We start from the raw sequence: 12,193 nt of genomic DNA, 5'->3' as shown, positions 1-12,193 counted from the left end.
TGTGTTGCACTCAGCCATTGCCGGTAATAGCAGCCTGAGGAGACACAAATTGTGCTGTGTGCTTCAGAGCGATGCGAGGAAATTGGGCCCTTTGGTAGATAATCAAGCATATTCATTTTCATTTAGGTGTTGGATAAAAAGGATGATTTTGCATAAAAGGAAAACTACCAGTCGCTAATTATTTTGAATTGCGAGGCCTGCGATTTCACTGGGAGCTGCAGAAATCCAGGTGCCCGACTCCTAAAAAGAAAAAAAAAAAAAAATCGCATACCCTGCGCTCCCAGGCAGTGCAATTTTCCTGGTTTTCCTTTTTCCATCTGCTTCTCTCCCTGAGCAGTAGGAAACCCAGTGCTGGCACAGTGTGTTGTGAGAGTGGGTGAAGACTGAGGTCGATGTGTTTGAAGCGTTAGCAAGCACCGGCTGGTGATAGCTTCTCCCCATGGCACCACCAAGTGTTCTCTCCAGCGGTCTTGGGCTAGATGGCTTGTGCCTCCCTGTGCAAGGGGTTAGGCTCAATAAAAGGAGGTCTCAAACATTTTTTTATTCCTATTCCCTTGAGCCCTGTCCTGCTTGGACACTCTCGTGTACCTGGACCATGAGAAGGGGAAGAAATGGGTGATGGTGCTGAGTCAGGAAGGAAAGGCAATCTTCAGCCATTGCATCCCAAACGGGCTGCGTCGTAGCAGTCCCCATCCACTGGACCTGGCTCAGGGCTGAGTGTCCTGCCAGACCCTGGTCCTGCTTTGTCACCTCTTGTCTCTGCCCATATCCCCGGCAGGGTCACCCTTTCCCTCCAGTCTCCTTGAGTCTCCCATCACCTCCTCCAAAGCAGACACTGTCTGTTCTCCAAGCCTCTGCCATGGGTCGGGGCAATCCCTTGGGGTTGCTGCCCTGTCCCATGGGTGGTGGCAAACAGCGCAGAGAGCAAGCATGGATTTCTACATTTCTTCATGAAACTGCGTGGCCGTGATACCTGGGATGCTGTCGCATGCAGTGCTCAGAGCTGGTGGCATCCATTTGTCAGTGTGCCCGGCTTTATTCCAGGTTACGCTGATCCTTGAAGCCAGGCTGCCACCAGGAATGATTTGCTATTAACCTTCGTGATAGGGTGCGCTTGTTCCAGGTGGGTGCTCAGCAAGCGAAGGTCATGTCTGGCACCAAATGTCTGCATAATTTCAAATCTGGCTCCGTGTTTGTGTCTGCCTGATCCCTGGGATGGGTAGATGATGATTCTTTCCCTGTTCTTGCAAAGTCCCCTTGCAAGTAGCGTGTAAGCAAGCCCGTCTGTGGGTAGGAGACTCAAACCAAGCAGCCCTTCCCTTTTGCTTGATAGAAACCATAGCAGGCTGGAGGGAAGTTCCTCCTTTGAAGAAGACCTGATCTATTCACGGCCAACGGAGAGTCAACAGACCCTTGCTGGCTGATTGTAATGGCTGAGGCCGGGTGATGGAAGGAGCCTTTTAACTACCATAGCAGAGAGATATCGAGCTGCAGGCTACAAGGGGAAGGGTGTGCTGAGCCTTGCCAACAGCATTGCCTTTGTCGTGGCTCCAGTAACAAAGGTGGGATGCAGGATGCAATTGTCCTTCTAAAGGGCATCATCGGTGATGGCTGCTCTTCCCTTTGGGGCCAGGAGGAGGAAAACTGGTTAAGAGGAAAGGACGTGGGAGCAGTGTCAGTTAGGATCGTGGGTGGAAAAGAGTGGCTGGTGGTTGGGCATCAGGTTGCTTTGGGTGGGTTTGGTGGCAGCAGAGCATCCGGGCATACCCAGCCATCTGTTGGACGGGAGAGCCCCAGGCATGGCTGTGCGGACCTGTGGCTTTGCTGCAGCTTAACACTTAATTGCAAGGTGAGTCGGTAGGAGCAAAGGGCTATGAGCCAGACAGAGACACATTGATCAAGAGCAGGGAAGGTCACTGAGCCAAATTTTAAGCCTTTCGGCCTCTTCTATGCTGCGAAAAAGCAGTGAAGTTGGATGCCTCAGGGTCTGCTTGCTGGCAAAGTGGCTGTAACGGCTGAGCCTGGGCTCCAGCCTGCACGCAAAGGGAGGAAAAGCCCGCTTTACTCTCATCGCTCAGCTTGCGGCTTGCTTGAGGGAGGCAGTGCGCGGTAAGAAATGCAAATAAAAAGAGGATATTCAGGCCTCGGGAGGAGGCGAGAGAGCAAAGCACCCCAGAAGAGCTGGCAGAGCCTGAAATGATTTCTAAAGAGCAATATTGTGGAAGAGGGAGAAAGTCAGCGCTTGTGCCAACGCCAGAGCAGGTGGGAGGCAGCGCGCTTCGTGGAGGGGCTGTCGCCTGGCTCTCGTTTAATTTTTCATGAACTGCGGGTCTGTGCTTCACTGAGCACGCGGGTGCCGCCGTGCCCGTTCCCACCGCTCCTGCCAGGCTGTGCCGGAGTTACACACTGCGTGCAGTTATACCCCGAACAAAGGAGACGCCAAAAACAGTCCATGGGAGAGAGGAGGTTACGTCAGGACAGAGCAGCTAGAAACACCGGAAAATCAAGTTAGCCAGCCATTCTGTGACCTACTTTCCTTTTGGCGATAGCTGGGGCTTTGCAGGGGTGAATGGTTTCTAATTTTAGCTTATGGTTCATCAGGGAAGTCTATATATTTTTTTCTCACTGCCGTACTGGGTATGGATGAGGGGTTGGCATGCAGGTTGGCGCTGCCCTAGATGAGATTTTCTCAGAATTCAGGTTTTCTGATGCTCAACACCTATCACGCTGGTTTTCCCTCTTGTGACCTATTTAACGTGTACGATTTGAAAAGTTCCTTGGCGTCGGGGAGGATAATTGTGGGAAACGTGACCTGTAATCCCCTCTTCTTATGCTCTGCTGGACAAGTAATTGATTTTCAGGAAAAAAAATAGTTGACTGTACAGATTCTGCTGGAGAAGAGCAGAGAGAAGCTGCTCTGGACTGAGGTGAAATCCTGTACTGTGGGGCTGTGGTTGTATTTGGGAAGGTTTTAGGAGACTTGGTTTATAGAGAGGCAGTTGATGTCCTTATTCCTGGTCACTCGAGATCCGGGTGCCTCCTGCCCTGTGTAGGTGCTGACCAGAGCCACTCTACCTTGTCTCTGAAGATGAGCTGTGAAGCTGCATCTGAAAAAGTACCTGTTGGGAAATGTTTGCAGTGTAACACAGAAAACCACAAGTGTGTGCTTCCAAGCCAAGATTTCAACTGTGAGTGCAAGCTGTACCATTTCTGAGAGAATGTATGAGAATGGAAGTTAACATTTTTGCTACAATCCGTAAACTAAACTGAGAATAAATAGTGGGTAGCATTTTCAAAAGCATCCAAGCCCTATTTTCCAAAGTCCTTTTAGTCCTTGAAGAGACAGAATAACGTTTGAAAACAGTGATGGATGCTAAAATCACCGAGGTCATTCAGAAGGTGCAAGGGGGAGGTCTCAGAGGACTGTTTCGGCAGCAGGGCGCATGGGTGTGGGATGGGGTGCATTTGCCAGTCCCCTCACCCCCTCTGTGGGAGCAGGGTGCTGGCAGGATGGTGCAGAGCTACCTGGGGAACTCAGGTCGTGACGGGCACCTCAGTTGCTGCTAGAGGCTGACAGCAATGCGGGCATTGGGGATCTCCTACGTTGAACTGTATGAGTGACCTTTGGTGTCTCCCCTGCAGGGGGAAGCTGATCCCTGCGGGGTCTGGCGCCCCTAAGGTGGTGGCTGTGTGGCACAGTCTACTTTTGGGCTTTAATTTGCCCCTCTGGGATGCATTATTGTGTCGGCAGAATTTAGGTACCTTCCCCTGAAATCCCCATAACCCCATCCTCTGTGCATATTTTTAGCTGTGGCTTTAATCCACTGGGCTGTTCGCAGGATTCCTTGCATCTGTCTTCCCCTGAAATTGGTTGAGCATACCTGGGCTTGAAGATGTTTTTGTGCTTTAAATGGAAATTTCCAGGTCCCTTGCTAAGCGTGGGGAGGACGGCAGCGTTGGTGTTGCTCCAAATTGCTCTCTGTGCCTTTCCTGGGAGGCTGTGCTGGCTGAGCTCTCCTTGTCAGCCTGTCCTGGAGGATGCTGCGCTGCGGCACCCCTGGCCGTGCCAGCAGCCCACCGGCGTGTGACTTTGCTGGGGGAATTCTCCTCCAAGTCTTCTGCATGCCCAAAGTCCCTATCAGCTACCGTACACACATGTAGGCAGGCGTGCTCGTGCCTTCTCTGTGACTGTCACAACAGATCCGGGTGGTTGAAGGCTCTCTGCAGACCTGCTCTGCATTGGAGCCAGGCAGGATTCCTGCTTGGAGACCAGCAGGTAAAAAGCAGCTTCACTCCTTGTGTCAGACCTGTCCCTGCAAAAAAGTGCATGTCGCCCTTCCTCTAAAACATTGAGCTCATTTATCGGAGAGGTCATTTCAGGACATGGAGTGACTTCGCTCTCCACCGCCGTGCCGGAGAGGGGACGCTGCATGCTGCGACCCACCGCAGTGTGGCAAGGGCTGGGACGAGTTCCCCCCGTGTCACCCCTGCATGCTGTGAGTGCCAGCAGCTTGCGGCCGTGCGAGCCCGTCCAGGCTCCGCTGTCAGCCCTCCGAAAAACTGGGTTTGATGCAGTGCAGGCAGTGGAAGCAGGCAGCAGCGTCTGTCTCGCTTGTGGGATTGAGTTGGTGGAAATCAATAAGATTAAATTTTAATTCGTTTTCTGTCTCAGTGCTTGTTCCTTCAAAAGGGCACAGCTATCTATCTATAAATTCAGCATTATGCTGTAAAATTGGAATTCAAAGGATTGTTTTGAACTTTTCCACCCCCTGCTGCTGTTGTGTCTTTGCAGAGCGTGTTCCCAGCTATCCGTTTACCCTCCTCGAATACCTTCATAAAGCATTAATGCCCCATCCATAAATAAGAGAATAAATAAATGAACACTTTCAGCATTGCAAAGTATAATCTCACCGTTAACTACTCAAAGGCACTGAGTGTGACTCAGATCCCACGGGGATTTTATGTCTGTGTAACTCTGATTTTCTATGAACTCCTGATTTACATTAGAAAGGGAAGAATCAGACCTGCGCCGTCAGCATGGAGCTGGTGCAGTAAATAAAACCTTATCAGTGAAACCGCTTCCGAGCATTAAATCTGCCGGATTTTTTTTCAAATTCTAGTTTATGTGGTAGTCAGGGTGGGGCATTTTGTATTTGGCTGATGAAAGGGCCTTGTTCATTTTGCTTTTGTTTCTTTTATTCTGGGGTTGCTCTGTATTTGTAACTTTTATTCTGGGGCTGCATCACCTTAGCTCAGTGATGCACGATGGGCCCGCAGGTAGTTTGGAGGCAAGCTGGGAAGGTCAGAGGTTAGGTGCCATTAACACTTCTGCATGACAGCAAGATTTCCGAAAAGATAAAACATTTATCCTGGAGTCATTGATAATCCTTTCATTTTTTCTTGTATTTTAAGGAAATTTTATTGTTGTTGTTTTTTTTAATGGTCCTGATGTCTCTTTTTAATGTCTGCTCCAGGATCTGGAGTTCCTGGTAGGTGCATTGACTTAGGAGCTTTGTCCATGACTAACCCAGAGCAGATAATGCCACGTCCTGCGTTTTCAGGTCCTGGAAATAAGGACGAGATGTGCAGAGAACCTGAATCTGTCGGAGGGAGGAGCGTAGACCCTGCAGCATGGCTCTGCTCCTTGGGTTGGGTTTCCAGAACTTTCGCATAACTGCTCCAGTGCTGAGACTTTGATTTCTAAAAGCCTGCTGTGCAATGCCAACGTTTTCAGCAGTTTTGCAATGGCGAAACATTCAACAGTCTGCATTGGCAAAGCCTCGTTAGCACCTTGCTTTAAAATTAATACGCCTGTGATTGGCACTGTAACCTTGCAGGCGACAGCATGATGCTAGGTCATTGTGCAAGTGGAACCCCGGCTGTGACAGGGGGTTCACCCCTTGGCTGCGGATGGTGTACGAGCGAGCCGACCGCAGAAACTGGCTGGCAATGATGAGCCCAAGCGGGAGACTGGTGAGCAACCGAAATGCGTTGGCTTGTCATTCTCCGCACAGGATAGGCGGGGACTGGTATTAACACACAGCTCCAACGTGACCCATTTCCGCAGTGTTGTTACTCTTTGTGATTAGTCATTCGTAACCCCTGCTGCATGCATCTGCCAGCCCCGGCCTCGGCTGCTGGTGCAGTGGGGAGGTGGCTCCAGCCAAACACAGGGAGCGTGCAGGGCCCCTGCATCCCAGGGGCACCCCTGCAGAAGAGCATCAGCCCCTGGGCTAGGTGAGGGGAGCCTGGCATGTATCACCGAGGCTGACAGACGTCCCCTGATGCTCAGGGGCATTTGGGTTCAAGGAGAGCCTGGGGGAGAGCACACATCCTCAGGCTCCTGCGGCTGGGGGGCTCTTCCCACCTGCTTTGTGGGGAGAGCAGCAAATTGCTGGGGTGGTTTGGCTCTCAGAAAGAGGATGCTGTGGTTTAAAGGGGAAAAAATCAGTACCCATGGTCGTAGGAATGAAAAACCTTTCCTCGTGAAACCAGCGCTGCCAGGTGGTTTGGTCCCGGCAGATCCTGGCAGAGAGGTAGGGCCTTTAAATCCCCCCAGACTGTTTGCTTTTCTGCTTCATGTAGAAAGGTGTCTCGCCTGAGGGTTTGCATGACTTCTGCTGACTTCAGCCATGCTCCTCCCAAATTTTGTTTTAAACGAAGTCCAACTCCAGCCTCTTTGCCTTGCCGCTCCTGCAGCTCCACCTGCCCCCAGGACATCGTGCTGCTGGGACAGGAATTTTTCCCAGTCCTGCCCTGTGCGGGGCTCTCCTGCCTCTCAAAGGGCTTTGCTTATCTCAGTGCAGGACATGCCTAGTCCCAAACAGAAACCCTTCCATTCCCCAGCACTGCTGCCTACAGGCTGCTATAAATAACCCTGGGAGCATGGTTCAGCTGCAGCAGCTTTGCACTGCATGGAGCGATGGCTGGAGTCAGTCCAAGAAAATGCCGCCTCCTAATTTCAGATCCGCTTTCTCGAAATAACTCCTGTGTTTCCTTCTCTTCCATTTTTAAACTTTGCTTTAAGAGGAGCCCACGCGAAATCCCAGACTTTCCCTCCTCTGGTTTTGGATGCTTCGCTGCCTCGTGGGGTCGGCTCGTCATCCCCGTGGGAGCTCACATGGCTGGGAAGTTGCTCTCCTGCCTGCTTCCCCCTCCCAAGCCTATTTTAAGTTTCTTCAAAGGAAAAACAAGGGGCTGGAGTTTGCTTTGGAAGCAAAATGCTTTTTAGGCGAGAATGGAGATTTCATAGTCTGCAGGGAGGTTTTTGTTGTTGATGAAGATATCTTTAGCTCCAGGCCTGTTGGAGGAGCGTGAGATGGGGTAAGAACGTGATGGCCCCAGCCACGATCTGCCTGCCCGTGCCCCTGCCTGTGGGGAGATGGGGAGGGAGGCTTTTGGGGGGCAGGTGCTGCTGCTTGGCACATCTGCGAGTCCCCTTTTGGATCCATGGATCCCGCAGTGACACAGATCGGTGTTTGTGGTTCAGCTGTGCTTCTTGAGACACCGTGATCCCTCCGAAATGCACATGCGTGCACATTGGTGCGTGATGGGCTTCACCTCTCCATCCGAGCCGTGCCTAAATGTGCTCCAGAGGAGGTGCCTCTGCCCTTGGAAGTGCCCATGGTTTTCTCCTGCCCATGCTGGTGCGAAACCTGGAGCTGCTCTACCAGAGTAAAGCAACTCTTGACAGTGAATGGGAGCAAAATTCAGCCTTAGGGCTTCAGTCCCTCTGCAAACACTGCTGCTCCCTGTGCTGTAGCAATATTGCAGGACTCAGGAAAAGGGCTCATTAGCTGCTTGCTGTGGAGCTGCAGAGGGACTATAAAACCAGTGGGGATCCGCATGCATCTCACCAGAAGTAATGGCTAGATTTGCTTCCTAATACGTTTCTTTCCGTTAAATAACAGGGATTGCAGGCACGGGTGGGGTTATTCAGCAGCTGTAGGACAAACCCGCTGGTGTCCCTCTGCAGGGTCAATCACTAAATGTACTCCTAACGAAATCAATATTGGAAGAGAGTCTGAGGTGGCTATGCCTTTGGAAAGGAAAGGATTCAACAGGGCTGCAGGTGGTCTTCAGCAAAGATCCTGTGGCTGTGGAGAGAGCTGGGGGCTGCCCTTGCTTGTGAACAGTTTGAGGTTTGCCTAAATTCCCCAGCCAAGCTTTGGGATAGCTGGGTCCCCAGGCGGGAGCGTGTCTCCCCAGGCGGGAGCGTGTCTCCCCATGTGTCTCTGTCCCCAGTGCGGTGGGAACCTTCTGCTGGGTGTGATATGTCCTTCCCAATTCTGCTGCCAGCCCTCACCTCGGTCTGCGTGGCCTTTCAGACGGCTCATTACGGTTCTGCTGTGATCTGATAAATGCAGCAAGGAGCATCAGCAATTACAGAGGGTGTCAAATGTTAATTGGCCAACTTTCAAGATAGAGGCATTTCTTTGTGTACGTACAAAGATATGACGTGCTTGGAATAGCTTCCCCCCCTGATCTTTCGTTCTGGAGACGTGTATGTTACAGTCGGTTAATGCAAGACAAATTATGTCATTCTTCTTGATTCGCCACATGTTCTGCCTATGGTGATTTGCCTCTGGGTTGTCTCATTAAGTTGTCTAAACATAGCAAATGCAGCAGCTGAACATACTCGGCTTTTTCTCGCAGTTAATCGCATTGTACACATGGGCCTCCAGCATCATCAGTCCCTGTGCCATCCGCCGCTGCCAGGGCATCTTTCACCAGTGCCTCTGGTGGGACAGGCGGCCTCGAGCTGGGGCTGCAATCTCCTACCCACAATTACACTGGTTGCAATTAATCAGGGTGCTGATTTTTGTCCCCAGTATGCATCAGAAAACATTTGGGTAAGCTGCTGCTTCTCACGTGCCAGCAAGTGGTGGTGGGCAGGAGGGCAGTTGGCCAAATCACCCTCTTAGCAGCGGATGCAGTGTCTGTTGTAGCAGTTTCAATGACCCACCCTGAAAATCTTACCCCCTGGTTTTAATTGTTTAAAGTTTCCACATGCCACGGTGCTGATGTTCTCCAAGGTCAGCAGAATTTTTAGCTCTTGGAGATGAAAATATTAAGCTCTGGCTGGGAGTTCTCCATCGCGTGATGAATATTTCCAAGGCGCAAGTTCCCAGGCTTGTTCCCATTAATGGAGTCAGCTGCGCAGCGCTGGCGACGTCCAATGCTTCGAGGGGAGCTGGGCCAGGCTGTGTGGCTCTTGGGTTTCTCACCCGGGCTGCACTTGCTGGGCTTTGTTTTCCCCATCATCAGCTGGAGCATCCTTGTGGACGGCAGAGCCGGGCACTGTGTTAGGCAGGGCTGTCCCATCGTTGTGAACCCAGTGGGAAATGCCATTTCAGGGAGAGGGGGTCTGGCGTGGAAGAGGCACTCTGTAGCAGATGTGGTATTTTATGAGGGCAGATACACGTTGATCTGAAAATTTGCAAGCGCTGTGCTTTGCAGGTAGGTCCTGGTGCCAGGGATCACTTTGCTTCCCCTGTGGGTCAGGTAGGGACGGTCCCGTCTTTCCCTTACATGTCAAATCACCCTCGCCTCGGCAGCAGGTTGGCCTGGGAGAAGAGTTGGGAGCAGTTTATTGCAGTGCGGAAAATGCAGTTGCTGTGTATAAACACGTGGCTTCTTTCTCTGGAGCCTGAGCCCAAGCCCCACGCGAGGGCAGGCGCTTGCTTCTGTCGCTTGCTTCTGTCGCAGCTGTTTCCCAGCATCTCCCGGGTTTCGCTCCGGGATGCATTGCTCTCCAAAGAGCCATCTCCATCACCGGGACGGCCGTGCTTTCCCTGGGGTCCCTGCAAGCGTCTCTCCACCAGTTCAGCACCGGGCAGAAGTGTGGCGTGCACCGAGCGGCACGCCGGTAATGCGGGAGCAAGCCGCTGGGTGGCTGCCCCGGCTGCGCATCCCCACGGGCTGCAGAGAGCTGGGAGCACCTCCCTGCCCGTGGTCCTCCTAGGATGGAGCAGGGACTCGGGAGAGGCCAGGGGGGCAGAGCGGCTCCCCGGATGGGCTCCAGCTACATTTCAGGCTCTGCCACAGCATCGCTAGCTGCTCCGCTTCTCCCTGCGTGCATGTCCTTGCCTGTGATGTACACGCAGCGATCGTGACATCTGTGACCCCGAGGTCCGCTGTGCAGGAGCACTGCGGATGGACGGGCAGGGATGCATTAATAGCGGGGCTGCTGCGTACGTGTGGGGACGGCGCCGGAGCAGGCACGCTTTGTGGTTATGTCTCTCCTAGCATCCTTGTAGTCGCTTCTAAATTGCAAAGAAGCTTTGTGTCCGCCCGAGCGTGCAGTAAATAGAGGAGCTGGAAACGTGTCCTGGTCGCCCTGTTGCAGCGAGGCACCTGGTGTGGGTTTTGCAGCCGGGCCGGGGCTGTTTCGCCGGGGCGCCGAGCTTGGCTGCGGGCAGGTGACTCATGCAGCTGCTCCCGGGGCCAACTCTGCAAAAGTGCGTGCTGGCAGATCAGGCTGTGTGTGGGTGTGCAAAGCCCCGGCGAGGAACTTGAACACCTACCAGCTGCATCGGCGCTTCTGAGGACCGGCTGGCGGCGGGGGGGGTAGGTGAAGCTCTTGGAAACCCACCAAGGGGGGTGGACACAGGGGCAAGTTGGCAGGGCGGTGTGCCAGCTTTTGGTTTTGGTGAGATATCCCGTGTGCTGAGACACTGGGAAACTCATCCTGCCGTGAGCCGGTGGGAAGGTGAGAGGTGCCTGGTGCTAGAGAGCGTGAGACAGAGCCCCGGAGCTGGAATCTCTTCCCTGCCCCGGGGGGTCTTCACCCCAGGGGGTCTTCACCCTGGTTTTGCCAAAGCCCTGCTGGCTCTGCCAGGGAGCCCAGAGCCCAGCCCTCCCCAGCTCCCCAACCCTGGGGCTCAGCTCCCATCCTGCAGCTCCAGCGGGGCTCTAGTGCTTCTAGGGTTAAAATGTTGAATGTGCTTTAAAAAAGGGGTTCCCCACCCCACCCCCATCCCAGCTTTAGATCTTGGGAAGCTCAGCTCTGCCCACAGCTCCTTCCCCCCTGTTTTAGGCAGTTGTAGATTTTCTCTCCCCCCTACCCCAAAATAGCTCCCTATTTTATTGAACAAATGCCTCTGAAAATCCGTCCCCTCGCCCCACTTGCTGCCAGGTATTTGTCTTTGTCGGCTCAGCCCCAGGGCTCGTAGGCAGCGTGCAGCGATCCGGACTTATTGGACTGTCAGTAACCCCCACTGAAAAGCCTGGCTTTGCGAGGAAGTGCTGTTTACTGAAAATGTCATCTTTTATTTAGACTCCTGCTGCAACCAACCCGTGCCTTTTTTTCAGAGGGCTGTTTAATTAGTAACCACTGCACAGCCCCTGACACTTGTTCCTGGGTGGGTTTTTTTTTTTAGTTCTAATAAGCTCGTCCGGGGGTGGAAGGGAGCAGAGAAGGGCTCCTCTGCGGTGGGGCCAGGGGGGGAAGCGAGAGCAAGATGAGGAGCCAAGGGCAGCTCAAATCTAATGATCACATGGTCATGAAGCAATGAATCCTAGAAAGGGCATCTCCGCGTGCATGCCAGCTCGCCCACCCTCCTTCTCGCAGGGCGGCCGTGTGGGGGTAACGGGTGTGATCCCCCCGCCTGGCACCCAGAGGGGTCGGGGATTCGGATCGCTTCCTGAGCAGAGCTTGGATTCATTAAAGTCGTGATAACTCGAGTGCTGGAGCCCTTTGCCCGTGGGGCTTTCCTGCAGGTCCAGAGGCTGAGCTGAACCTTTCCACCCACTTTCAGGCGGGGGTGGGATTTGTGGCAGCTCTGCAGAGGTTTGGGAAGGGGTTTTACAGGGGGAGAGCTGGAGCAGAGGGCTGCGACTGTAACTGATGGCAGAAATAACTTTTTTTTTTCTCCCTCTCCCCTTTCCTCCCTGCAGAAGAAGGCAGAGGCTGCCCACCGGATCCTGGAAGGACTGGGTCCCCAGGTGGAGCTGGTGAGTGTTACCTCTCGCTGCGGGGAGCGGGAGCCGGGCCAGGTTTGGAGAGGTTCCTGGGTGGTGAGCGTGGCACCCTGTGTGTGTGTCTAAGCTGTCAGAAGGAAGCGCGCTGCTGGCCAGGACCTCTCGCTGGCACCGCACCAAGGCAGGAAGCGAAGTGGCTGAGATGAGTACTGAAAGGCAGGCAGACACACACAGCCCGCTCCGGAGAGCCTTAACCCTTCGGCTCCTTCGT

The 12,193-nt window shown here is 53.3% G+C and overlaps 1 protein-coding gene across 1 annotated transcript in view; it reads left to right on the top strand.

The window, feature by feature from the left end:
* Positions 1-12,193, top strand: part of NCOR2 (nuclear receptor corepressor 2) — a 188,012-nt gene that overhangs the window by 58,075 nt on the left and 117,744 nt on the right. Inside the window, exon 7 of the mRNA XM_035898548.1 lies at positions 11,899-11,955. Within this exon, the coding sequence (XP_035754441.1) occupies positions 11,899-11,955 (57 nt within the window). The remainder of the gene's footprint in view (positions 1-11,898; positions 11,956-12,193) is intronic.

Source organism: Egretta garzetta, unplaced genomic scaffold (assembly GCF_000687185.1).
Source record: "Egretta garzetta isolate BGI_Z169 unplaced genomic scaffold, ASM68718v1 scaffold447, whole genome shotgun sequence".
NCBI classification, from domain to species: domain Eukaryota; kingdom Metazoa; phylum Chordata; class Aves; order Pelecaniformes; family Ardeidae; genus Egretta; species Egretta garzetta.
Note: the sequence above shows the minus strand (reverse complement) of the source record. Positions and strands in the feature narration are given on the sequence as shown.